General features: G+C 29.0%; 4 protein-coding genes across 4 annotated transcripts; 2 read left to right on the plus strand and 2 right to left on the minus strand.

Moving 5' to 3' along the window:
- Positions 1-83: 83 nt before the first annotated feature.
- LOC122628215 (glutathione synthetase-like) lies at positions 84-3137 on the plus strand. Its single transcript, XM_043810254.1, has 11 exons — positions 84-644; positions 709-892; positions 1022-1097; positions 1209-1342; positions 1426-1468; positions 1568-1641; positions 1732-1896; positions 1988-2141; positions 2239-2346; positions 2559-2827; positions 2919-3137. The coding sequence occupies exons 1-11, from the start codon at positions 542-544 to the stop codon at positions 3043-3045; spliced, it is 1437 nt and encodes a 478-aa protein (XP_043666189.1). The 5' UTR covers positions 84-541; the 3' UTR covers positions 3046-3137.
- A 1033-nt stretch (positions 3138-4170) lies between these two features.
- On the plus strand, positions 4171-18076 carry LOC122628212 (dynein axonemal heavy chain 1-like). Its single transcript, XM_043810249.1, has 26 exons — positions 4171-4772; positions 4867-4943; positions 5095-5282; positions 5402-5676; positions 5773-6096; positions 6332-6461; positions 6560-6730; positions 6900-7247; positions 7311-7526; positions 7594-7853; positions 7953-8421; positions 8497-8821; positions 8889-9020; positions 9100-9420; positions 9494-9671; positions 9736-9868; positions 10022-10567; positions 10644-10867; positions 11006-11248; positions 11460-11573; positions 11658-11913; positions 11993-12155; positions 12280-12390; positions 12498-12589; positions 17634-17844; positions 17957-18076. The coding sequence occupies exons 2-25, from the start codon at positions 4877-4879 to the stop codon at positions 17694-17696; spliced, it is 5349 nt and encodes a 1782-aa protein (XP_043666184.1). The 5' UTR covers positions 4171-4772; positions 4867-4876; the 3' UTR covers positions 17697-17844; positions 17957-18076.
- On the minus strand, positions 14631-26064 carry LOC122628216 (thyrotropin-releasing hormone receptor-like). Its single transcript, XM_043810255.1, has 4 exons — positions 24594-26064; positions 17977-18181; positions 17732-17837; positions 14631-17323 (listed from the first exon to the last, which is right to left on the minus strand). The coding sequence occupies exons 1-4, from the start codon at positions 25476-25478 to the stop codon at positions 17092-17094; spliced, it is 1428 nt and encodes a 475-aa protein (XP_043666190.1). The 5' UTR covers positions 25479-26064; the 3' UTR covers positions 14631-17091.
- Positions 21003-23309, minus strand: LOC122628214 (cytochrome P450 9e2-like). The gene has a single exon (XM_043810253.1). It carries the CDS (start codon positions 23136-23138, stop codon positions 21594-21596), a length of 1545 nt encoding a protein of 514 aa, XP_043666188.1. The 5' UTR covers positions 23139-23309; the 3' UTR covers positions 21003-21593.
- Positions 26065-26600: the final 536 nt, after the last annotated feature.

The following is a 26600-nucleotide window of genomic DNA, read 5'->3' on the forward strand; positions in this document are numbered from 1 at the left end:
AAACTATATGTAAAATTTTGTTATATTTGATTCAGTCTATTTGTTGTTATAGTCAAAAACATTGTTTATATATATACACACACACATACAAACGAACATACCTACATTTACACCTATATTTAAAAAACGTTATGACATGTGCAGAACTTTAAAAAGTATTGAACAATTCCATCTTTATCAAACGTACAATGAGGCAACATTTTTATGTATAATTATCGCGTAAGGCGTAACTTGCGATCGTATCTATAAAATGATTGGTTAATTTTGACTAGGTTAGAATATGCATACCGTCACATAATACTGTGTTTCGTTACTTGCAGTACGTTTGATTGATTCCTATTTCTATAATTTTATCTCGTGGAATGTTGCGCAACATTGTGTTATCACGAGAACGAGAATGGTTTTATTAACTGATTTCGAATTTACTGATAATCATTACTTGAAATCACAGTAATTGATATTCATATATTTTTAAATAATGTGTTGAATTTTTATTTTTCTATATATTTTGTAATTGTTTTGCGATTTTTTTTATTAAATTATGATGAGTACATTCCAGTTACAACCTTGTATAAATCTTGATCTTTCACAAAGAGAATTGCAAGATCTTATAGACAAAGCTAAAGATTGGACAATCATGCATGGTATGTATTCTTAGAAATATAATAATTGCAATATTTATTGTTGTAATATTTTCGAATATTTTAGGTATTAGCATGAGATCAAAGCAAAATTTTAATAAAAGTCAAATACAAATTGCACCTTTTACTCTATTACCTTCAAGTTTTCCAAAGAAGTATTTTGAAAAAGTAAAAGATATACAAGTTTTATTAAATGAAATTATGCACAAAGTAGCACACGATGATAATTTTATTAGAAATACTTTAAAAGGGTATGTATTATATTATAATCCTATAAAGCTTTTAGTTTATATTTGTCAATTCATTGTTTACTTAAAATAAGTATTTAAATATACATATATATATATATATATATATATATATATATATATATGTTTCAGAACAATTGAAGTTGATGATTTTACGGCACGGCTATTCAATATATATGAAACAATTTATGAGGAAGGATTTGCACAAGTAAAAAAAAATTGTATATAATGTTTATTAAATAGTATAATAATTTTTCAAAAATAAAATATTTTCCTTATATTTATTTTTCTTAATAATTGTTAATGATATTTTTTGCAGGATATTAGTCTTGGTTTATTTAGATCCGATTATTTATTAAATAATGGTATTAATAAAGAGATTAAACAAGTGGAATTAAATACAATTGCGGCTAGTTTTGCTGGTCTGTCCAAGATTGTATCAGAATATCATAGGTATTTTATATTGTTATATAATGTTTTTATATTTTATAAAAAATATATATTTATATAAATTCTTTTATTTATATTTTTTTTAGATATATTTTAACAGAATTAGGACATGCGGATAAATTAGAATTTGTAAGTGCCTTGTCCAAAAGAAAACTATAATAATAATTATATCATATTATTGTTAATTATTTATTAATAATTTAATTATCATTTTGTATTGATTCAAAGCTACCATTAAATAATCCTGTTATTGGACTTTGTAAAGGATTAATTCAAGCATGGTCATTATATGATGATAGTAGGTAAGTATATATACTGTTTTTTATATGAATTTTATAATTGTTGTATATAAACATTAATATTAATAAATGTGTATTATTGGTTAATTTTAGAGCTGTGATATTGATTGTTGTTGAAGATATTACCTATAATATAAGTGATCAAAGATTTCATGAGTTTGAAATACGGAAGCTAAATCCTACTATTAAGGTTATCAGAAGAAGTTTAAACGATCTGGTACTTGATGCACAATTAGGATCTAATAAAGAATTAATTGTGTGAGTATACATTTACTTCACTATTTAATCAATAATTAAATTAAAGACAAATATCAATTTCATACAAGTTAATATTTTAAAATATTTTTAGAGATGATTTAGTAGTTGCTGTAGTATACTTTAGATCTGGTTACGAACTTCAGGCATATCCTACTGAGAAGGAATGGGATGTACGTTTACTTATAGAACGTTCTAAAGCTATAAAATGTCCATCAATACAATATCATTTAGCAGGAACTAAAAAAGTGTGTTAAATTTTTAATTAAAATATATATATATATATAGTGATTATACTTTCAGTATTTAATTTAAAGGTAAATTTATTTCTTAAAATTTTCACAGATTCAACAAGCTTTGGTTGAACCAAATGTATTAAATATGTTCATAAAGGAACCCTCTGCTGTGGCTAAAATTCAAGAAATATTTACCGGTTTATATTCATTGGATTTTGTAAGTATGTATACATTAGTATGTATACATTGAATTTATAATATATTATGTTTTATATATAATAATATATGTACATAAAATAATAGTTGTATTATTATAAGTAGTAGCATTACACTCGGAACATTTTTACTTTTAAAAGCATAAATTATATTTAACGTAACAGTATTGTTTTATATATATATATATTATATAAAATTATGTTAACATAACAGAATGTAGAAGCAGAGCAAATTATAACAAAAGCTATACGCGAACCTGAAAAGTATGTTCTTAAGCCACAACGCGAAGGTGGTGGTAACAATCTATACAATGAAAACGTTAGAATATATTTAACAAAAATGAAGAATTCGAAGGAGCGCACTGCATGGATTCTCATGGATCGTATTAATCCTCCTTCGCAAAAGAACTATCTTATCAATTCAAGTGACACCTTGTTATCTGACGTTATATCAGAGCTTGGTATATATGGAGTAATTATAGGGTAAATTTATATCATATTTAGTTATTAGTTTTCTTTTTTGTTATTGATGTAATGCATTGATTAATATTACTTTTTATTTATATATTTTTAGTAATCGTACGGATATACTATATAATGAAGAAGCTGGTCATATTCTAAGAACTAAGATGTCAACTGAAAATGAAGGAGGTATTATTGCAGGTGTTGGAGTTTTAGATAGTCCTTATTTAGTAACATAATGTAAAAGCAATAATTCTAAATATCATTGAGTTATAAATGTTATAAAAAAGAATATTTTAATTTTATAAACTAATTTAATCACAGATGTTCACTTAAATGCTATACAAAATATATATATATATATATATATATATATATATATATAATCTATGATATTAAATAAAAGAGATACGTATATTGTTTAAACAGGTGTTGTGCGTTAAGAAGAATGATATAAAGATATATATTCAGATTTTATTTACTTTTAATTTTATTAGTCAATCTATATATATTCTATTTAATAATAATCGATAAATTCAATTTGACTTAATATATATATATATATATATATATATATATATATATATATATATATATATATATTTATATATATATATAATTTTCTGGTAAAAATTACTGTTAGGTGAGAGCAGATTTGAGCAAACTTTGTATTCATATATCAATGCATTGAATGTCACACGGATCACCAATGAATATCGATTAAAATATTTTTTTAATAAAGTATACCTGACGTAATTATTTTATTTAAATAACGTCAAATATCGTAGAAAATAGAAGTTGGATAAAAAAATGTTTTAGACAAAAATTGTTTTTTTTTACGTAAAAATAAGATATCGTTATAAAGATTACCAGATTTCCATTAAAAACAATAAAGTTGATCTTGAAACTTCAAGACATCGACCGAATCAAAAATAAATAATACTGTTGTTTTCCTTTTTAAAACCAAACAACATTCGATTCAAATCTTCTTTTGAAAAATGCGTTATTTTCGAAATATTTAAGTGTCTATATATTACTCAATATAAGAATACAAATATATAAATAAATTATGAATCATGAAAATATTATTGTTTTATTCATACAGAAAAACAGTTCTCAAATTGTTCTTAGCAGATAAGAAGAAATCATAAGATAATAATGATGGTACGATTGCGATTTTTAAAAGCTTTTTATCTATTGCATCTGTAACGCTTACATAATTTTTTAGATAACAGAAATATGATATGGTACGAGTTTAGTCTCTTTTCATATAGATATCTTTTACTGTAAACAGAAACGTATACATTTTTCGTCAAAGAAAAAAAAAAAAAAAAAAAAAAAAAAAAAAAAAAGAAAAAAAAAATAGATTCTTTTATCAATGTTGTCTTCATTCGAATATGCTCATTTTTTCAACGTTTCCAGATGTATAATTTAAATGAATAATTTACATATAAATTCTTCATGCGTAATGAAATGATAATATCGTAGTTGCAGGATGAAAGAAACCGCTAAAAAATATTAATATGGTAGAAGAGAGAAACTATGGAGAAAAAAAAAAAAAAAGAAAAATTGGAACAAGGAATAATCAATTTCGCATTTCTCTGTTGCAAGATACAATGAGGCTAATTGCAAGATATATTAAAATGGAAATTTGATCAAATGAAAAATGAACGTATACATAATGCAATATTTCTGTTGTATTCAAAACTTAATTAAGACACAGTATTATATACAATAATCATAAGGGTAACTTTTTTGATACATCACTGATTAATCAAGTTTCTTAAGAATAACGCTAGGAGACGCTTCGATCAATTCGGATTAAGACGATTCCCTTTAATAAAATAGGATATTGTCTAATATGAAATATTAAAAAAGTCATAAATATTACGAGAATATAAACGTTTCGAAAAACGTTTGATAGATAATTTGTATTATAAACTGTAATGTAACGTAATAGTTATAGGTACGTTAGAAAAAAAGAAAATTTATTAATTTAAAAATTATCTTGATTTACGAAAAATTGTTCAATTAAATATGTCAATCGTTAATCGTTTCAGTTTCGATAAAATGAATCCGATTTATAAAAATAATCAAATCCCATCAAAAAGAGGTTATTATTCCGAAATTGTTACGGGTCAGTACATGAAAATATATTTATATATATATATATATATAATATAATCAATATCAAATTAATAATTATATCTGTAGTAATTGATTAATAATATCAATAATTAATTAATAATTATATTAGTTTTTGTAATTAGGATTGAAATCAATTATAGGTACGTTAGAATGTCCTGTAAATCCTGCATTACATCTTCTTCCTACTGTACCAAGAAGATCTAAGCTCGTTTGGCAAATATTTACTGAACAACATGGCGCAGTTATAAAAAACCTTATACCTATAAAATCGAAATATTTTCTGGGTGCAGCTGAAAGATGGATGACATTTCCTGAAGATAAATCGATCGTAAATATAGTTTTCTATTTAATGATGAACGTTTAATATTTTATAAAACGTTAACATAAAGATTTAAAAAATCGTTACGATATTTTAAATGAATAACGAAAATGTTTTTCTCGATGAAGGTTTTTCCGGCTGAGACGTTTGCACCGAAAGTTCAAATGGAACACAACGTGGAATCTAAACGTTTACCACGAAATGTAGAAATGGAAAGGCGACGTAGATTGTACAGAAATCAAAGTTTGGAGGAAGCGTTAAAGAATGAGGGAATTTCACCTAGTAATATTTTACCGCCAAAAATAATCTCATCGCTGTCGTCCAAAGAAGATAAATACGGGTTATATTCAAAAATAAATTATTTGCCACTCGAAATATTTGACGACGAGGAATTCGACTGTCGGTAAAGAATATCTCGTATAAATTTTTATTCCATTAGAGATCATTTTTATTTGCGATAAAACATTGAAACGTGTTTACATTTTCATATGTTTTATAGAACGTCGAGCGATTGGATAAATTTAGGTTTCATCGATGGCGTTCGACATCCGTTACCTGCTATGTCATTTGTAGAAAAAGTTACCAACGAACGTAATTATTTGTCTGATGTACAATTAAATAATTTATATGGATGGCACCTTTCTGCAGTAATTGATTATGATAGCTACAAGAAATTGTGGACTGTCTTGACATTGGACGGTCATAAAAGAACTTTTTTATTACCTAGGATATATATCCGATTTATTGCTGAGGATCCTAAAGTTTTTGCGCGACGGGTTGCAGCTGCAGTGAGAGAAAGACAAAAAGTCGAAACGAATATTAGGTCAATAAATTTTAATATAGTTAGTTGTCTTATTTAATTAACTATCTTTCTTAATTACGTATTTAATATAATTAATTAATTAATCAAATTAATCAATTTAATTAATTATAATAATTATATATTAATTTCATTAATGATACAATTTAATTCTATAATATTAATTACATATTTAATATAATCAAAATTTAATTAATTACATAGATTTTTTCAATTTATTTATATCGCTTTATTGTAGATATAATTTTTATTTGGATTGCATGGAAGTGGAAGATATGCCTACGTTGAATGAAAAAGAAAAGGAAACTATTATTCAGCTTTCTACAAGACAACATGTTGTCCAATACAAAATTCGAAATATTATCGCTGTAAGTATATACGAATTTCTCATTTGCGCGGCAAGTTATTGTTATATTATTTTATATTAAATTATATTATATTATATCGTCACTCGTAAATTATTCAGTTAATGAACGAAGTAGAGCGTGATTATCGTCGAACTATGTGCGATCTTATGTGGAGAAAAGTGATAGAGTATTGTCCGAATGTATTTAAATTTTTGCGAATAGAATTCTCTACGGACGAATTCGTGGTACCACAAATGGGAAAAGTTTCTACGGACATGAAGAATTTTAAAGTAATACATTTAAACTAATCTATTTTGCTAAAGAATTTTATTATATGAGAATGTCTGAAATGAATGATTCATTATACGTATATGTAATTGGAAATTGGATAAATTTAGATATTGGATAAAAATAGATAATAATAATTTAGAATTGGATAAAATTAGATAATAATTTTAGGAGATTAAAGATTACTTCCATTGGTACACGCTGTACGTATTGCCAGAGGTTTACGAAGCTATGCGTTGTGTAGTTTACGAATGTGCTTACGTATCAGGCATGAATTTATTCGTATCGAATTATGGGAAGTCAATCTCCTTAAACGAATTCGAAACTGAACAAAATCAAACTACGACGATCGCGATGAAATATCTAAAAGAACCATGGTTAGAAAAAATAACACAATCGGTTAGAATATATTTGAGGGATGTAGGAAAAGGATGGTTTAATCTCGATCAAAAGTTTGCTGAAATATATAAAGTTATGAAATTGAAACGTCTTATGGATCTCATCGTTTTCCATATGCAAGTCCGTATTTAGTAAAATAAATGATAATTAAATATTAATAAATAGATATTATTTTATTTACAGAATGCTTTGCGAAATCTTGTAGAAAATTCTGTTTCTTTGTACATCGAAATGTTAGAAAGTCCAGGACTTTGTATACTTGATATTAAGGATGATTTTATTTGGGGAGATGATTTAATGCAGACTCAATATGATTGTATTGTTCCTCCTGTTTTTAAAGTAGATCTTCTGATGGATAGTAACGGAGCATATTATTCTACTAAGCTCGAAGCTTTCAAAGTAATCACATATAAAATATTAATTTTTGAAGTCTGTATCATTTATTTACTACTTCTTATAATTTTAGGAATCTATCATATTTATTTTTGATAATTCGTTGTCATTGTGCCATCAAATAAGACAAGTACATCCATTTTTGCTTACTTTCCTTAAATTTCCAGTAGACCTTTTTCTTAGTTCGGTCGGTCTGTATAATGAACGGATATGTGATGTTAGAAATCGTTTATTAAATATATACGAAAAGGCAGTCATACCTTTAAAAGCTTATGCCAAAGAATATTATAAATATCTCGAATTTTTCGAAATGGACATTGAAAAATATATCGAGTAAGTTAAGATAGTATTTTTGTTTAAATCAACGATAGATCCAATCGTTTAATTTGCAAATATTTTTTACTTAAATACTTAAATATATTATGTTCTTAGGAACTTTAAAAACGAAGAACATACGGCCGTCGAGATTACGGATGAAATATCATTTCATCGTAGAATGAAAAAGAATCTTGAAAATACTTTACCAAAACATATTTTCATCGGTCCTTTTAATGTAAATGTACAACCTTTGAAAGAATTTTTAATGACGAAGCGCGAAGATTGTTCCACGCGATTACTCATTATGTTCACGGACAAACTTCGTTCTACAATTGATGAAATTTTGGACGAATACACAGAAATAAATGCAAAGTTAAAAGAAGAATCGAGGAACGTAGAACATTTATTTGATAAAAAAGAATGGGTGGAAACGATTCCGTTGACAGTAAAGAATATTGATGAAAACACGCAGAAAGTGAAAATCGAATTTGATATTCTAGAGCATTTTCGCTGGAACTTATCAGATGAAGATTTTCATGCCAAATGGGAAGCGATTGGTTATCCTTATAAAATAGAACAATTGGTAAACAAATCTCTATCGAGATTTTATTTTTGCGAATTACACTTATACAAAAATATTAATTATAAATAATCGTAGATCGTTGAAACCGAGGAACGTTTTATAGTAGAGCAGGATAAATTTTTGAAAAATCAACTGCAAGATGAGATAATGTTGCAAGAGAAAATAGATATCCTTGTAGGAAACGTTGCTAATATTGCCTTACAAACGAATATTAATATGGTTCACGAGATTGCTATTGATATTAAAAGAATTTGGAAAATGATGAAGGAATGTCAAGAAACTGGAATAATGTTAAACGAGCGTCAAAAACTACTTGGACTTCCTGTTGTACCATTCGAGAGTCTTACCAAACTTATGAAAGATTTCGAGCCATATCAAACGCTTTGGATAACGGCATCAGGTACATAATTTACACGATTTACAAATTTAAGTGAATTTGGAACAAGCTTAGTTCCTCTTGCTTTTAGATTGGTTGAAATGGCATGAAATATGGATGGAAAATCCCTTGATAACAATTGATGGATCCAATATCGACAATTATGTAAATGAAATGTACAAGGCAATGTCCCGAAGCATAAAGATTTTCAAAGAATTTCCAAGTATTAAATTTAAGGGTCTATCGATTCGAGTATTATCCACCATTCGAATCAGTAATCAAGCTGCTCTCATTTTGATCAGAGGTTGCTGCTGTAGCCGAATATATAAGGGATCAGATAGAAGACTTTAAGCCTTACGTAGGGATGATAGAAGCTCTTAGGAATCCAGGCATGAAACCTCGACATTTCGATGAACTCAGCATTGTCACTGGCATACAAATGGCACTAACACCGACATTGACATTCAAGGAATTGATTCTTCTTGGTATTATGCAATATGAGGAAATTGTAATGACTGTTGCGGATGAAGCAGAAAAAGAATATTCGATAGAAGGGATTTTGGATAAAATGATCAGCGCCTGGGACACTATAACAATGGATGTCATTCCTTATAAAAATACAGGTTTGCATTTTGTTAAGATCAATGATTAAAATGTTATTTTATATAAATTCTAAGTATTATCGTTATCAATTAGGTACTTATATCATGAAAATTGCCGATGAAACCTTAATGCTCTTAGACGATCATATTCTCAATGCGCAACAAATTAGTTTTAGTCCTTTTAAAGCTGTATTTGAGGATCGATTCGAAGAATGGGATCAAAAATTAAAATTGACACAGGAAGTTATATTGTTATGGATAGAGGTACAAAAGTAAGTTTTATAGATAAATTTACATTGGACGTGCTTTCATTTATGTTTGTTCCTCGTACACAAGACATTGGATGTACTTGGAACCAATCTTTTCGTCAGAAGATATTAGTCGACAATTACCGGTGGAAACAAGAAAGTTTAATACCATGGATCGTACTTGGAGACGGATAATGAAAACAGCACACGAATGCCCTTATGTAATTAATAACATTTTTTCATAATTTTTAAGACTTAACATTATTTTAATATCTCTCCGACGAAATTAAACTATTCACGATTTTCTTTTTATTACTGTTCTGATAATAAATTTCAAAAAAGACGAAATTCTCTTTTTCGATCGACGTTTATAGATAATGAAAATCTGTCCAGACAAAACGCTCTTAGAAAGTTTGAAGGAGTGTATCAGCCTGTTAGAAGTCGTACAAAAGGGTTTGGCTGATTACTTAGAAACCAAACGGATGGTTTTTCCACGATTTTTCTTCCTTAGCGACGATGAATTGCTCGAGATAGTTGCTCAAACGAAAAATGTGCAAGCCGTACAACCTCATCTTAAAAAGTGTTTTGAAAATATGAGGGAATTGAGATTCGAAGAAGATTTAGCTATTACGAGAATGTATTCAGCGGAATATGAAGAAGTTGTGTTAAGACCACCAATTTATCCCGAAGGAAACGTTGAGAATTGGTTAGGATTGGTAGAAGAAGCTATGCGTAATACCTTAAGAGAAATTATCGGCGAAGCTCTTCAAATTGTCGAGGAAACAAGTAGAAAGGAATGGGTGTATATGTGGCCTGGTCAAGTCGTTCTTTGTGGTGGTCAAACTTATTGGACAGCTCACGTCGAAGATGCCATAAAACGTGACGCACTGTGGACTTTTTATGAAGTGATGTTATCGCAAGTAAATATTGTGAAATTAAGTTAATTATCTTTTTTAATTAAATATGTTGTGAGTTACCGTTTCTAATGCTTCATAGTTGGATGATCTGCGGGAACTTATAAGAGGTCCACATACTGAAATCCAGAGATTAATGCTCGAGGCTGTAATTATTATCGAAGTACATGCAAGAGATGTTTTGTATAAACTGATTCAAGAAAATGTAACAAATGTTAACGATTTTGAATGGATATCACAGTTACGATATTATTGGGTTGATAACGAATTAAAAGTTCGTGCGGTAAATGCGGAGTTTTCGTATGGGTAAATTATATCGAATATAATATCTAGCGTTATACATTATTCAATGTTAGAAAAAGAGCTTAGAATTTTCTTTTTAATTTGGTATAATAAAAATTAATAAATTGTAATAATGAGAAATTAAAAGAAATTATTTTTCAGTTACGAGTACTTAGGTAACAACGGTAGATTGGTTATCACTCCTTTAACGGATCGATGTTATTTAACACTGACCGGTGCTCTTCACTTGAAATTTGGCGGAGCACCTGCTGGACCAGCTGGAACTGGAAAAACTGAAACGACGAAAGATTTAGCTAAAGCATTTGCTATTCAATGTGTTGTGTTTAATTGTTCCGATCAGCTGGACTTTTTGTCTATGGGAAAATTTTTCAAAGGTCTTGCCAGGTATTATATCGCCCTCTTATACAAACAATTATAAGATATATAATTATATAAGTAATTGTTATATATTTATTATAATCTATAATCTATAATATTTATTATAATTATAATTGTTATATATAAATATATAAATAATAATATAAATAATTTTTACTTTATATATTATCTTTAATTTTCTTCGAATAATAACAAGATATTGCGTTCCTTTTTATAGCGCTGGAGCATGGGCATGCTTTGACGAATTTAACAGAATAGATATCGAAGTATTATCTGTAATAGCACAACAAATTATGACTATTCAAAAGGCTCAACAAATTAGAGCTGAAGTGTTAGTTCTTATCTTCTTAATATAGTATATTATTCAATGTCTGTTCGAAATATCTCTCACTTCACATCTTATACATCTATTTAGATTCACCTTCGAGGGAGTAGAAATTACACTTAAACCTTCCTGTGCAATTTTCATCACGATGAATCCGGGTTACGCCGGTCGAACAGAATTGCCTGATAATTTAAAAGCTCTTTTCCGTCCAGTGGCTATGATGGTGCCAAATTATGCTCTTATCGCCGAGATTTCTTTATTCTCTTACGGATTCTCCGATGCTAAAACTCTGGCTGGAAAGATAACAACTACTTTTAAATTAAGTTCCGAGCAACTAAGTACTCAGGTTTTTATTTTTCTATAAGAAATAACTGAAGATTTATATTGTATCATCATTTTGCTATTCATAAAGTTTATTCTCGTAGGATCATTATGATTTTGGAATGCGTGCTGTAAAGACTGTTATAGCTGTAGCGGGTAATCTGAAAAGAGAATTGAAAGACGTTGAAGAACAACAAATTTGTTTACGTGCTTTGAGAGATGTCAACGTGCCGAAATTTTTGAGCGATGATTTGAAATTATTCAACGGTAATAAAATTTCTTATTAATCATTATGTATATTTTCGATTTATTTTTATCGTTATTAATTTATTCATTAATCGATTAATTTTAATTAAAATTTTTAATTAGCTTTTGTTATTATATTTTAAAGGGATTGTATCTGACCTCTTTCCGCAATTGACTGAATTACCTGTAGACTATGGAATCCTTGAAGCGGAGATCCGTAAAACTATTTTAGAAAAGGGCTTAGAGAGTGTCGATGGTATTTATAATAATTAGTTAATTATTTTATAAATTATATAAAGTAAATAGATATTAATAAATAAAGAAATTGATTATCATTATTATTATTATATGTTGCCAATTTAGAATTTGTGAAGAAAATTATTCAGCTCTACGAGACTACTTTGGTACGTCACGGATTGATGTTAGTCGGACCAACTGGATCTGGCAAAACAAAGGTAAGATTATTTTATGTATTTTCCATTTTTGTTTTTATAATTACCTAATATTGTTCGTTAAAGAAGCTTTTCTGCTATTTCTAAAAAAATCTTTGGAAGATTTTAAGTATCTTTTCGTAACATTTTAACTCTAATAATTTACAAAGGCATATTTAATATTTTTATTCGTTTTCTACATTAAATAATGTTTGAGAAAACATGACAAAATAGTTGATATTAAATTCGAGTCATAACACTCATAATTAATCAAAATTTATTAGCGTAATTTGTTCTTTTATTTATTAGTTTAAACTTAATGAATCTCATTTACGTTTCCATTATTTGCAAATTACGTATTCATCATTACGTATTCATTTATTTATTATTTGTTGTTATTTATTTCAATGTTAGAGATGTCATGTTTAAATACTGCTATCACTTCACACTTTGTTGATAATAATAGTTACCAATGTCACCTATCATTCTATATCATATATCACATTTATTTAAGCCCCTGCGATAGACAACACGCTATACAAACTTATATAAACACGTTATCTATCAGGGGAATTTAAAACAGTTTCGTGCTGGTAGATGGTGTCGTAGTAACAATGATTGCGTAAGAAAGTAGGGCGTGATATCTATTTTCAGGCGTACCATTCAATATTCTTATAAATAATAACAAAACAGGAAATATTCAATACTTCGTGTATTAATTATTAATATTAGAGATATTCATTTGTTATACGTTTAATAATGACTTTATTTTTGTCGATTAGAGTCAATAAATAGATATATCTTACTTTAGGACGTATAATTTAATTCAACAACAACAAAAAAATATATATATATATATACACATGTTTAATTATTATGTTTAATAAAAAACATTAGCGACGTGTTACTAAAGTTATCTAATCCTCTTTCGTAAAATGAGATCGTATAAGCAAAGATTGATGACGAAAGCGTATGTCTTCGGATATTTAAACTTTTTCATTGGAAGTAAGCCGATCAATCGTTCGTAAGAGTAATTCCTTCTATAAATCGAGGGATTCCAATGGGTTTTATATCTTAGTTCTTTTTTTAATTCGTCAGAGGGTAGAAATACTTTTGGGTAGGCGGATCGATTCGCATATTTCCATCGTGGATTCACCGAAACGATAAATTGCTTTTCGCCCTTCCGCTAAAACTTATCTTCTCTTAATCGCATAGAGAAGGTTATCTGTAATTTTGATATTTGTAGATTCATCGATCCGTGATAATGAGAAATGAAGATAATAATCATTATTAGATCGTATTATGATTATGATAGTAATTAAGTGACGTATAAAGTTTTTTACTGGGCGAACATTTACACAGATATGTGTCATATTCTTCATGAACGGAAATTCATTTTCCTTTCGTTAGAATTAGGTAATTAGATAAAATGTCGTTTACTATCTTGATTCGTGTATTTATCAAAAAAAAAAAAGTTGGATCGTTTCGGATGTTTTTATCCTTGTTGTTTCTATAGGCTCGATTAAGAAGGAATGAAAAAAAATTACAAAAATATTTTGTGAATTTGTAGACTGTATAGTAAATTATCGTACGAGGTCAATTTAATAATTATAGAGGATAATAATATTACGGTTATCTATTTGGACGTTTGATGCTTCGTTTACTTAAAATACTGTGTAGCTGCATATTTTTCTAAAAGGACGTTTTTAGCACTGTCATTTCTTAAATAAAACGGGTGTCTCTTTCGTTTTTTTTTCTTTTCTTTTCTGTTCTAATTTTTTTTTTTATATATATTAACTAGAAGGAAAATCGTTGGAGTGCTGGGTCATTGGATGATCCACGTTAATTATCGAACGTGACAAAATAGATTACTTTTATTCGAAACGGAAAGCTGAATTTGAAATAGTCGCATCTGCAAAACACGTGCGGTCAATAACCGTTTCTATGATTCGTTTCTATATTCGTGATTATCGTTTTATAAAAATAGATTTATAAAATGAAGATTCTTTAATCTTAACGATCGTAAGAAAGAGGTAACCTGAAAGTTCATTTAAAACAGACTTGCAAAATAACATTAATTTATTTATACAAATAAATAATAAATTAATGAAAAAAAAAAGTATATAAAATGTACATCTTTAAGGTTAATCGAGGTATACAATTTATTTAGTTGTATACGTATGTGTGTTTTCGTATTCACATTATAAGGTAACTTAAAGAATAACTTATAGAAATAACTATAAGAAAATAAATAAAAGAAGCAGTGTTGTACTATATCGTACAGCTTATATCCAGTAAATTCTTTTAATTTGCAAATGTATATAATAATTTTATTATAAGAATCAAGCAAATTTTCTTACTAGAATTATTTTGCATACACATGTACATACTATGTAAATAGATACGACAGTAAAATGATACTTCTGATTGGATTCTTTTATCAATAAGAAGCTGCTATTACACTTTCTGACATTTAAGATGTAGTTTATATTTTTATTGAAATCGATTTACATAAAATATTAGTACGTAAAATATATATCTTCATGTTCATGTGTTAATTTATATGTTCCAGGTATTAAAAAGTAGATATATTATTTTTCTTTAACAAAATATTAAATCATATACTCGTCAGATATACCACATTTTAATTTAATAAATTAATTGTTAATATAATAAATAATTATATAATAGCATTATGTGCGTCCTATGAATATATAAAAATTCTATCGACTGTACGTAAATCTGTAAATCGATCCCATTAGATTTTTTTATTTATACATATATATCGTTTTTTATATGTACACATTTACAGGAATGGATTAGATAGATTTATTTTATAATATTTAAGATAAACCTATTTACACAGTATTTGCGAGGAATCCTACGTATTACATCACATAGAAACATTTAATAAGTCAAAACGTTGTCTTTGTTTGTTGTTTTCAATTATTGATAAAAACGATACGCATTTTTTTCTCGATTCGAGGATGTCAGAACAGGTACGTGATTATTTCACTTCCATTATTTCTCACGATATTATTTACTTTGCCTTTTAATATTAGCGTTCTTTTTTTAATAATGGTAAACATTAAATATTTTTGCAGATTATATGCTTTAGAAGGATTCATGCTTGTACAAATATTGGTATGCATTTATTAAATGCATATATTAAAAGCTTTCGAAGGAAAGTAGAACTGTTGAGATAATAATTGCTCAATTAAAAATTCAAACGTGAATATTATAAATTAAGTTTTGTTTCTTTTTTTCATATTCATGATTTAATCGTTAACTTCATAATTATGATTTTGCGAAATTAATTAACATCAGTAGAGACCACCAATATTTAGCCAACTTTCACGTGAGTATAATTTACCTAGTTTAAACAAATACTGTGCAAAAGCGATGAAAAAAATGAGAAAAGTAAGTTTATCACTTCTCTTTTTTATTTTTAGAAGAATTCCTATATCAATTAAAATCATCGTGGGATACGTGTAATAACAAATTTCGAAGAGGTTTAATAAAATTTTATACGGCCTATCAAACGCTATATCCCCTACGTTTTAAGTGCAACACAAAATTCTGGACTTTCAGATGTCGCCTATAAATTTCATATCTTCATCGTCGTATCTACGTAAAAGTTGGCAATAATGTTGAAAAAAATGATGTTAATCTCTTCTTATTTCCTTTTGCTAACAATAAGCTTTGGATATGATGTTTAGATAACGATACATTCGTGAAGAATATTTTTCTCGATTCGAATACAATTATTACGTATAATATATTGATACAGAGTAATGGTATAATGTAAGTATAAATAAATAATGTTTCGATATAAAATATTGTTTTAGCCTTGACAATCGAGGGATACATCATCGAGGGATATTAACGTTAAAATAAAATTAAAAACAGAGTTCTGCGAGATTCAATGTTATCATGATTATTAATGTCCTCGCTGTGTATATTTCATCTATATTCCATATAATCTTATAAAGTATACTCAAATAATCTTGTTTATCATAAGCCGTTGCAACGAGACGAGTAGCTTTATCTTTAAGTAACTATCGATCAGCATGTACACAGAGATAGTAATAATGTTGCGCATATCACTACCCTGTTACCACTCGACAACACCCCTGATATCCCATATCAATGACATTGCAATTCAAGTACCAGATGTGTCCCTCGACATTAATTTGAACCGTGAATAGACGTTGGATATTGAACGTTACGATAGAAATAATTTCATTAATGTCTATTATTTCTGCAGTTGTCATGGCTATCCATTTGTGGAGCGTCAATAAACTCAAGAAACCATCGAGAGGTTTTGATATTGATTATGAATTATGGTCAAACATTTTATTCTTCTTTTTCAGTCTTTGATAAATTGAGCAAATTTGTAGATGTTACCCTGATTAGGGCGTTGATGATCTCATTTCAACTATCATCTATGAATTAGCCGGTTCTCTAACGTTCATCATAATGATTGTTTCTGTCCGACTTCTTCCAGATCGATGATGACGGAATAGCTATATGTATCTTTGAGGATTACAATGATACCTGGTCATGCTTTTTAAAACTTTACGCAACAGTTGTTCCAGACAGCGTCGAAACGTGATACCACACATGGCGTAAAGAAGAAAATTGATACTGAAGTTAGTGTAGTAAAGAAGCATGAAGAACTGTTGAAGACACCAGAGCAGAGCGGGTGTATCTCTTCGTGCAAGAGTGAAGAAAAAGACACATAAGCGTATCACGTAGCTGTGACAAATGAATACGTTTGTTTCGATTAAAACAATTTTAATTTATAACTTAATATTATTATTAGAAATTATTTTACATCGTTGCATCGTCGAATGATTATTCAATTATTTCTGATAATAATCTTTGAAATATGATTTTTTTTATATATATATATATATATATATATATATTATTTTAGAGAGGAGAATTAATTGTGTTAAATTTTTGTTAAACCGTTCCGTCTCTCTGTTTTAAGTTTTAATCTCATCAATAATAATGATACTATTTGTTAAAGATATCAACGTAAATCGATACTTTTTGATTTTAGAGAACAATTCGAATCATGCTCTTTGTTGAATTGGAAACATTAATTTTGAAGAAAGAAGTATAAAAGAAGCGGTTAATACGTTGATATGTTACACTTACCTCGGAGAATTGAGAATAATAAAAACAGTACTAATCAATAAGAGCATTTTTGTAATACTCTGTTGATTTCTAGTTGATACGAGATTCCGTGAAGATGATCGTACATCTGCAAGGTAAAAAAGAATTAGATTTAAACAGATTTTACGGAATCGATTTAATTGTTTTTTCATCGAAAGAAAGTTAAGTATATCTATAAAGCTTAAAGATAATTTATTGATTTCATAGGCTAACAAAGTTTTACTCACGTATACATCGAGCCGCTATTTCGGGTAGTTGGCAAGCATTTCTTGGTGTAGATGGTGGTACTGCGATCGATGTAGGCTGATGCCTTGAATTTTGAGAATGGTTGGTCTTCGAAGAATGAAAAGATTGTTGAGAGGGTGGCCTACGTCCTCCAATGATGGTACCCATATTAATACCTCCGGCACCATTGTGACTGCTACTAGCACTCTGTAACATATTTTGAATAGCATGAATTTTGATGCACGTGCACGATCGACGATAATTTATAATTAAATGATGTCAGTTAAAAACTATTGATTTATCAAGCCTGGATTAATGAAGTAAAAAAATGTTCGTATTAAACGTAATTAATTTTTCTATTATAAAAAATTCTCTAGAATTAAGTTTTATCAGTTCGTTAATATCATCTTATAGTTTTACTAATTTACTTTGTCATTAGCACTTTTTAAATTTAAATTCGTTTAAAACTTTTTGCTTCATTCTAGATCAACGTTTACGTGAATAAGATACCGTGATATATATATATACACATAATTATTTCATAAAAAGTAATCATAGTATAATAAAATATCATCAAAATAATCATGACATATATATATATATATATATATATATATATATATCAAATAATAATATGAAATTTTTAATGATTATTTATTTTATCTTACATATCCTTTTTTTTCTAAATACAATTCTATAAAAATTTTGATCATCAAATATGTTCATCAATATCCTCTTTACTTTGATTAAATGTGAAAATAGTATAATAGCTTTCGATAGAAAAGCATACAATAAATCTGATGCGTTCAAATCATGTCACGTATTTCATTAAAGAAGCTTCATCTGACGATTGCAATAAATTCAAAGATTTTAACTTTTTCTTTTCGAAGAACGTAACATATTATTTATTAGGATATTATCGATAAAGACTTTTTTTTATAAGTTTTTTTTTTTTTTAACGTTTAAAACCCAATTATAAACTTTTTGTTACTGTGGTATTGTATTTCGTGGCTATACTCAAAATGGGGTCTTCTTTGTACTAATGAAAAATGCACTTATTGTTCACGCGTAGATAGATATCGAGGTATCCATCTACGTTCAACGATTAACTGACGTAGTATTGTTACGATCCTCTGATTAATAGACGACTTCTCAGGGTGCCAATCAGCTTTCATACAAATTGGTTGCGTATCCTTTGCGCAAGTATTCGTTTCGACGAACAGTACCTTTTGATGAAATGTCGATACGTTATTTTCGTTTGTTTTCCATTGCCATACGTTAATATCATTTTTATTAGAATTTATATTTCATTGTCTTATATTTTATTAAATTTTTTAGAGTCAATAACGCTTTGAATTCGTCATAACGTATTTGAGTATAAATTGGAAATGAGTGCGTACAAAGAAAATTAATATTCAAATAATACTGGACATCAAAGGGAAAACATGTTATAAATAATCACGTTTACAATTTAAATGTAATTTTAATTTAATTTCGCATAGGTATGTATAATTTTATATATATATATATATATTATTTAAATGATTGCGTGTCTTTGATTTTATTTACTACTTTTTCTATTATCTTGCATAATATTAAAATTTTTATATTATTATTTAAAAAGGTCGTAAAATACGAAAAATACGATTGTTTCAACAAGATAAGAAAAATATATCTCGTTATCTCACTTTTATCTTATTATATATGCAAAATATCTTTCTGTTAGAATTGTAGAATATATTATTTCTGATCAGAAAGTGATTTCGAACTATGTATCACTTTTCATTTCATTTATATTCTTGTAGTTATAAATTTATCTATATCTAAAACAGTTTGATCATTCATGTCCTTGACATTGAATACCAAATGATTTAAAATAGGCAAGGTCTCTTTCACTATTAATTTCAATAGATGAGTCACCGAATCAAAGGCCAGGGCTTGCTATCTTGATTGATTTTCTAACTAAAAAACATGTCACTATTCTACTCAAATATTTTTTGTGTTTGAATATATATGATAGAACATACAACGGGTATATATGAAAAGATAAAAAAGTGATTGGTATGGCTGATGTGTTGTCGTTATAAAAAAAGACAGAGAGACATGTTTCATATGTGTACTGTAACGAAGCAACAAGATTCAATATATCCGAGTTTAATCGATGAAGAGAACTGAACCGAATAAATCGAATTTGAAGAGGGAATCGTTATAAATCGTAGATTAATAAAGTTAAGCCTTTTATTGCAGATGAAAAAATGAATAATGATTTTGAAATTCTCATGATGATTGATAAAAACGATACGGATGATCAAGCTTTTCGAATGAGTTTCGGTGAACTTATTTTATCAATATTATTTTCAAACAAATGGAATAAATGTAATATTAACGATGACATATGAGTGATACGTAAAGTCCGATTAATTACTTTTGTTTATTAAAAAGTAGAGCGTACAACGCTTACGACTATTCTTGATCTGAAAATATTTTTTAAAATGGAATCTTTTAAATTATTAAAATTTTTAATAATTTTTAAATATATCAATTGTCTCACGTAAACGTTCGCCAGTTAAATTAGAAGTTTAAATATATGTAGGAATTTAGATACTTCGTATAAACACCTTTTTTAAGAATTTCATATTGAAAAATGTAAAATGTATTACTTTTATCTTCTCTGGATTGCCATTTGACATTATACGTATTGTAGTCAATACGGTTATAAATATTATCTTACGATATTACCGAACGACAAACCTATGAAGTATTATTTTAGAAAAAATTTCTTTTTGATTTTTATCCGAACCAATGGTACTTTGAAAATATTCATTGAAGTTGACATTTAAAGAGATATTATTATACGTATCTAAATGTAACGTTATATATATTGAATTGCAAGAACAGAGCCAAGATAACGTTGCGTTTATCATATAACGTTTATTATGACATAATGACTTGTACGTGAATCCTTATCATATCCTCCTACTAATTGTCGTCTTGCTTAATCAATGTCGAATTACATACCAAAATTCTTCGTACTTATAAAAATGAATTTTGTTCGATAATTAAAACATAATGCAGAAGAGGTCGAAATATGTCGATGCTTGAGCTCTGTAAAGATGAATGGCAAAGCTTACATAAGCCATGGATATTTATACGCGCCGTTCGAAAATAGTCGACAAACCGCAATCTCTGTAGAGTCGTTTCACTAATACATAGCAAAGGCGTATCGATAAAGCATGAAAAACTGAAAAGTTTCGAAGCTGTGAAGCTTGAAGGATATTTTGTAACGTTTGGGGGAAATCAGTATTCAGCTACCACGATGATTAAGCAGGAAATGCAATACGAATCGTATATAAAATGAGGATATTATTTTTTTCTTGCAAATTAGCATTTCTTTTATTCACTATTATTCGATATATTACAACAGAATCTTTTTCTATCGTAGAACTACTTTTTCAAATTTTCTTCATATTACTACACGCAATTTTTATTTATCGTATTTGTATTAATTGTATTACTCGATTTTACCGAAGCACGATATTATTACTATTTATTACCATCTTTAGTGAGTAGTTCATCAGAATTTCATTCTACCTACTGATTTTATTATCTACTTTTTCAATTATTTAAGTTCAACGTTATTACTTATTTCACCATTTTTTATTATTTCCGATAGGGTGGATTTTCGAGCATTAATTTTCAACCAAAAACCATTTTCAGCCGTCATGACCATGCTCTTTTTACTAAATTTTATTGGTATCGAAGTCTTAGAACATATCTCAAGTTCACAACGAGCTAAGAGATGGAAAAATACGACTTTACAAATCATAAGAGCGTATCTATTGCCTATACAAATCCTTGGTCCAATACCAAATGGAAAATAAACTAATGGATCAATGTTTCCATCAATAAATCTGTTTGGATCAAATTTCTCTGGATTTGGAAAATATTTTGGATCACGATGTATGGAATAAGGTAAAAACCAAACGCTTGTTCCAGGTTTTAACGTGAATGATTTCCCTCCAGGTATTGCCGGCGGTAATTCCAAACTTTTTGAACAGTATCTATCCACGAAAGAAGTTAAAGGATATAGCCTTAAGGTTTCATTGATCACTGCGTCTAAGTATTTCAAATTCATAATAACATCATAGGTAGGTTGACCATTTGTTATTTTCAGACTTTGATCGATTTCCTCTCGCAGTTTGATTTGAACTTCATTGTTTACAGCTATTTCGTGAGCAAGAAAACACATAAACGTTGCAGTAGAATCTGATCCGGCAAGGAAAAACACGAAAGCTTGTGCCGTCATATCATCATAAGACATGTGCATTTTCTCTCTCGATTCCATCATCATTTGAATCATGTCAGGTCGAATAATACCTTTCTCTTCTCTCGTTTTAATACTATCAATGATCACGTTGCGAAAAAAGATACGTGTTTTTTCACCAAATAGTTTAATGTTCAACGTTTTGAATAACCACGGAAAATTTCTACCCAAAAGTAATTTCGTAGAAACGATACTGTCAAAATTTAGAACCGTCTTGGTGAGCGTAATGAAATCGTTATTCGGATCCTTTATAGAATCAATACCAATACCAAAAGCAGTTGTCGCTACTACGTCGTTCGTGTAGTTCGTAAAAATGTCTTTCATTTCGGTTGTCCAACCTTTTTCAGACCTCATCGCGATATGATTAACAAAGTTTTCAGCACATTCTTGTACCAAGCCAAACATCATCTTCATCTTGCTCGAGGTGAATGTAGGACTTAAAATTTTTCTCATTTCACGCCATGTATCACCACGTAGTTGAAAAAGGTTCTTCGCCATTAAGGGTTCGTTTTCAGCAACGAAACTAGTATGATCGCAAAAGTTATCAAAGTTTTTTATCCCAATTGAATTGATTATTTCAGGATCACGAAGTACAATAACTGGGCTCATGAAATCGTAAAATCCGAAGTACTTAGTCTGTGAATATTTATTGTATAGATCTGCCAATATTAAATATACAGGTTTTCGTCGAAAGAAATAAGATGCCATATTGCCGAATATAGGCAATGGAGAATCGTGTAGCAATCCTTTTTCTTTAAAATAAGACGTATCACGTAGACGGAAATGATAAAGTGCCAGGCTAATAGCGAGGATCGTTAAAACGGCCATAAAAATCTCCATCGTTCGAGAATGTTTCAAATTCTTCTTCAATTAAAACACAAAACTTCAAACTCTTGAAGAAATAGAAAGTATCGACAAAAATGATATAAGACTTGTTATCGACTCGAGTAGCTGGGAGTGACTAGCAACAGTAGATGATTTTATACCACTTGAAGTATTTGAAGCAATGATTATCGGGCAATCACTGACTTGAGAGCATCAAGGATCCATATATAACTAAAGATGACGACTTCCATATCAAAAGAATTAACTTGGAGATTGTTTTCATTTCTTATTCAATGAAGTAAGTATCATTCGATTTAAATATAACTGATAATTAACTAATTAAGCTCTTGAATATTTTTAGCTTCTATGATATGTCATTATATCTATACAAGATTTTTAGCTTGAAATTTCGAAAACAAATTATATTGAGAAACGGTTATGTTATCCTGGGAAAATTAAAGGAAGTATGGATCAATCGAGATTATAATAATTAATATGAAAAGGATAAGTATAAAGCGATTTATGTCTTATCTTTTAATCAATATCTATTTGAAATATCAAATCTACGACGTTTTTGCTAACGCGAATTAAATCAATATATAGTAATAAGACGTCATTCTCTCTCTCTCTCTCTCTCTCTCTCTCTGTGTTCTCTTTTTTATGTCGTTGATTAAGATCTCGATATGATATTACAAGCATTAATTAAAGCTCGACATTTACTTCGCTAATAATCAATAGTAGTTACCGAACGTATCTCTTTTTATTTGTTTTTTTGTATTATAAAATAGTGAAGCGTTTGTTTTTTTTAAGTATTATAGAAAGTATTACACTATATCTTGAACAAAAGAATGTTTGCACGTTTATAAAAGTTAAGTTTTGTAAAGTTTCGTCATAAGAAATACTGCTTCTATTATTTTCGTTCTCTATTAGTTAGAAGCGGCTAATATAGTGGCGAACTTTCTTTTTATTGTCCTTACAAGAGTACAAAATGAAATGTTTATGAGTAACAACAACACGAAATCATGGAGATTCATCGCGCCTGTTATTAATTTTTCAAATTAAACGCGTTTGAAATTCTTCGTCCAGCACGTTTTTCTCATACCGTAATAACATATATGGGGCAGCTGTGCCATATCCAAGTTTGTTGATGTTTCAATAAACATATATACATACCGGTATTCTTCCACGTGACTGGAATGTGTAGGAAGGTAATACCGCGCTTTACTAAGTACGTATCTTTATTTTCGTAGATGTTTACTAGCTAGAATTATGAAGACACCTAAGTGCAAAGTGTTTAAGCATAAAACGTTACGAGAAAGTGAAAAGATAAGATTGTGTATTTGCGAACATCATGCAAGATAGAATCATGCAGACTCTTGATATTGTCTTTAACTACGTAGATATTTACCAGGAAGCACGTACATTACAAAAAGAAAGGAAGTTCACAAAGAGAGGGATAACATTACTCACCGGAATTTGGTTTAGATTAATTTCGGATCTCTCTCTGCTTGGACAGGTGGTGGATACGCTCGGTGCTTGTTTGAATCTTCTAGTGAATCTAAGAAGATTTCTCATTATCATTGTATTCATAATAATGATAAGTACAAGAGGTGCTATCAAACTGGCTATGCTATCGATGATACTGATGATCCTCATAGTCTCAAGATATTCTATCTTGAGATCGCATAATTCATAACCATCGTGAACCTTCACGACGCCGGCGGTAACAAAAGCGTAAGAATGACTTGCGAGAGCAAGTATAACTAATATCAAGACGATAGCCTTTGCCCGTGCTATCGTACACATGTGAGGTCGATGCAATGGGTATTGCACGGCTATGAATCTTTCTACGGTGAAGGCGACGATCAGCCAAACGCTGAGAGAGCTACAAACAGCACTGACGTAGACCAAGGTCTCGCACCAGCCGTCTTTGTTAAATACCATCCATCCAACGGTGTTATTGAGCCAAACCAGAAGAAGGGAGACCAAAAATCCAAAATCAGCCGTGGCCAATGCAGCTAAATAATAACTCGAGCTTCGCATTTTTAGATGGGTATTCAGAAAGACGACGCATGACAAAAGATTTCCAACCAGTCCCAAAAGGATAATGGCCGGAATGTAGTACATGTGGAACAATTCAAGCAGAAAGTACACCGAACTACAAGCTTCCAAGGATTCTTCTTCCAATTCAGGCGATATCTCGAAACTGACGTTTCTGTGAACGTACGCGTTTGTTACGTTCGTCCAAGTAACAATAGAACTTGCTGATCTTCTTACACGTGGTAAAGCACTGATCGTAGCTGATATTTGAATACACTTTGAGTTCGTTGCCACATTAGACGTTCTCCAAAACATGATGTGTATACTTATTGTATGACAAATATTTCCTAATCGTATATCAACGAATCAATTTTATTCAAAAGTAAATAGCACACGATTTTAAACGACTTTACTCGAAGTCACCTCGTGACAAGGTTTGTAAGAATACTTTGCGAGGCGAACGATTTTCTTCACTTGTCGTTTTATTGATTCAGGATGATGTGCAGATTGCTTCTTTCACTGTTAGCTACGTTCTTCGAATTTCTGATTCTTCCTTATTATGTTTTTTTCGATATGTTCACTTACAAATATTCTTTAGTTGTTCTTCGTTGGTCACAACGATTAATGATTTATTCGATATATAGTCTTTCCTTTTTCAAGGATCTTCGAATTTTCTTTCTAATTTTGTAATACTATAGTAAGCACAATGTTTACGGTAAGTTAGGCCCTCGTTCATTCATAGTTGCTCGCTAACGTAAATGGTCGATATAAATACTTTCTCAGAATTACCGAATGAGCTGATGACGCAATGGAAATGAAATGTGAAAAGCGGCTTATTTATGGTGAAAATAATAGACGTTTAAATAAATCTAAGGATTGTGGAAGAACCGTGATATATATGTATGTATGCATATATATATATATATATATATGTATATATATTACAAGAAGTTCTTATTCGTCTACGAAAGAAATTAGTGATAGTAATGTCCCTCGTTTATTCGAGTTTAATCGTCCTCCTGTTCTTCCATTTATTTATTATTAATTCCTTTAATTTTTTTTTTTTTTCTATAAGCTATGATGTATTGAACGTTAAAATGAACAGCTGGAATGTTTTCACGGTGATCTTGTTCTGTTAAGATTTTTCAATTGTCTATGTCTATGTCTATACGAAACATTTATTTTCTTTCGATCTAAGAATATATATTTTACAGCTTTGTATTTACATACATTTTTACTGAATTTGTTCACTTTTTCTCTTTATTCGCATTGATCTATGTCGTATTAGTCAGGTAGGAGGAAATTATCGATTTACCTATCTCGCTTTTAAGAAACCTGTTCTTTTGATGAAGATAAACAGATAGGTCTGATTTATCGGTTTAGCGGTTATCCATCAAGAAAAGAGACAAATGTAGAGCAGATTTAAGATATGGTTTT

This window comes from Vespula pensylvanica, chromosome 3 (assembly GCF_014466175.1).
Source record: "Vespula pensylvanica isolate Volc-1 chromosome 3, ASM1446617v1, whole genome shotgun sequence".
NCBI classification, from domain to species: Eukaryota; Metazoa; Arthropoda; class Insecta; order Hymenoptera; family Vespidae; genus Vespula; species Vespula pensylvanica.

What these genes read in the sequence shown, in the direction of transcription:
- LOC122628215 (XM_043810254.1), top strand. Translation starts at nt 542, where the DNA reads ATGATGAGTACATTCCAGTTACAACCTTGTATAAATCTTGATCTTTCA. An exon ending in TCTAATAAAGAATTAATTGT is followed by an intron (nt 1,897 to 1,987) that starts GTGAGTATACAT and finishes AAATATTTTTAG; the next exon opens with AGATGATTTAGTAGTTGCTG. An exon ending in ATATATGGAGTAATTATAGG is followed by an intron (nt 2,828 to 2,918) that starts GTAAATTTATAT and finishes ATATATTTTTAG; the next exon opens with TAATCGTACGGATATACTAT.
- LOC122628212 (XM_043810249.1), top strand. Translation starts at nt 4,877, where the DNA reads ATGAATCCGATTTATAAAAATAATCAAATCCCATCAAAAAGAGGTTAT. An exon ending in CCGAGCAACTAAGTACTCAG is followed by an intron (nt 11,914 to 11,992) that starts GTTTTTATTTTT and finishes TTATTCTCGTAG; the next exon opens with GATCATTATGATTTTGGAAT. An exon ending in GGGCTTAGAGAGTGTCGATG is followed by an intron (nt 12,391 to 12,497) that starts GTATTTATAATA and finishes TTGCCAATTTAG; the next exon opens with AATTTGTGAAGAAAATTATT.
- LOC122628214 (XM_043810253.1), bottom strand. Translation starts at nt 23,138, where the DNA reads ATGGAGATTTTTATGGCCGTTTTAACGATCCTCGCTATTAGCCTGGCA.
- LOC122628216 (XM_043810255.1), bottom strand. Translation starts at nt 25,478, where the DNA reads ATGTTTTGGAGAACGTCTAATGTGGCAACGAACTCAAAGTGTATTCAA. An exon ending in TTAATCTAAACCAAATTCCG is followed by an intron (nt 18,182 to 24,593) that starts GTGAGTAATGTT and finishes AATATGTTACAG; the next exon opens with AGTGCTAGTAGCAGTCACAA. An exon ending in AATAGCGGCTCGATGTATAC is followed by an intron (nt 17,838 to 17,976) that starts GTGAGTAAAACT and finishes TTTACCTTGCAG; the next exon opens with ATGTACGATCATCTTCACGG.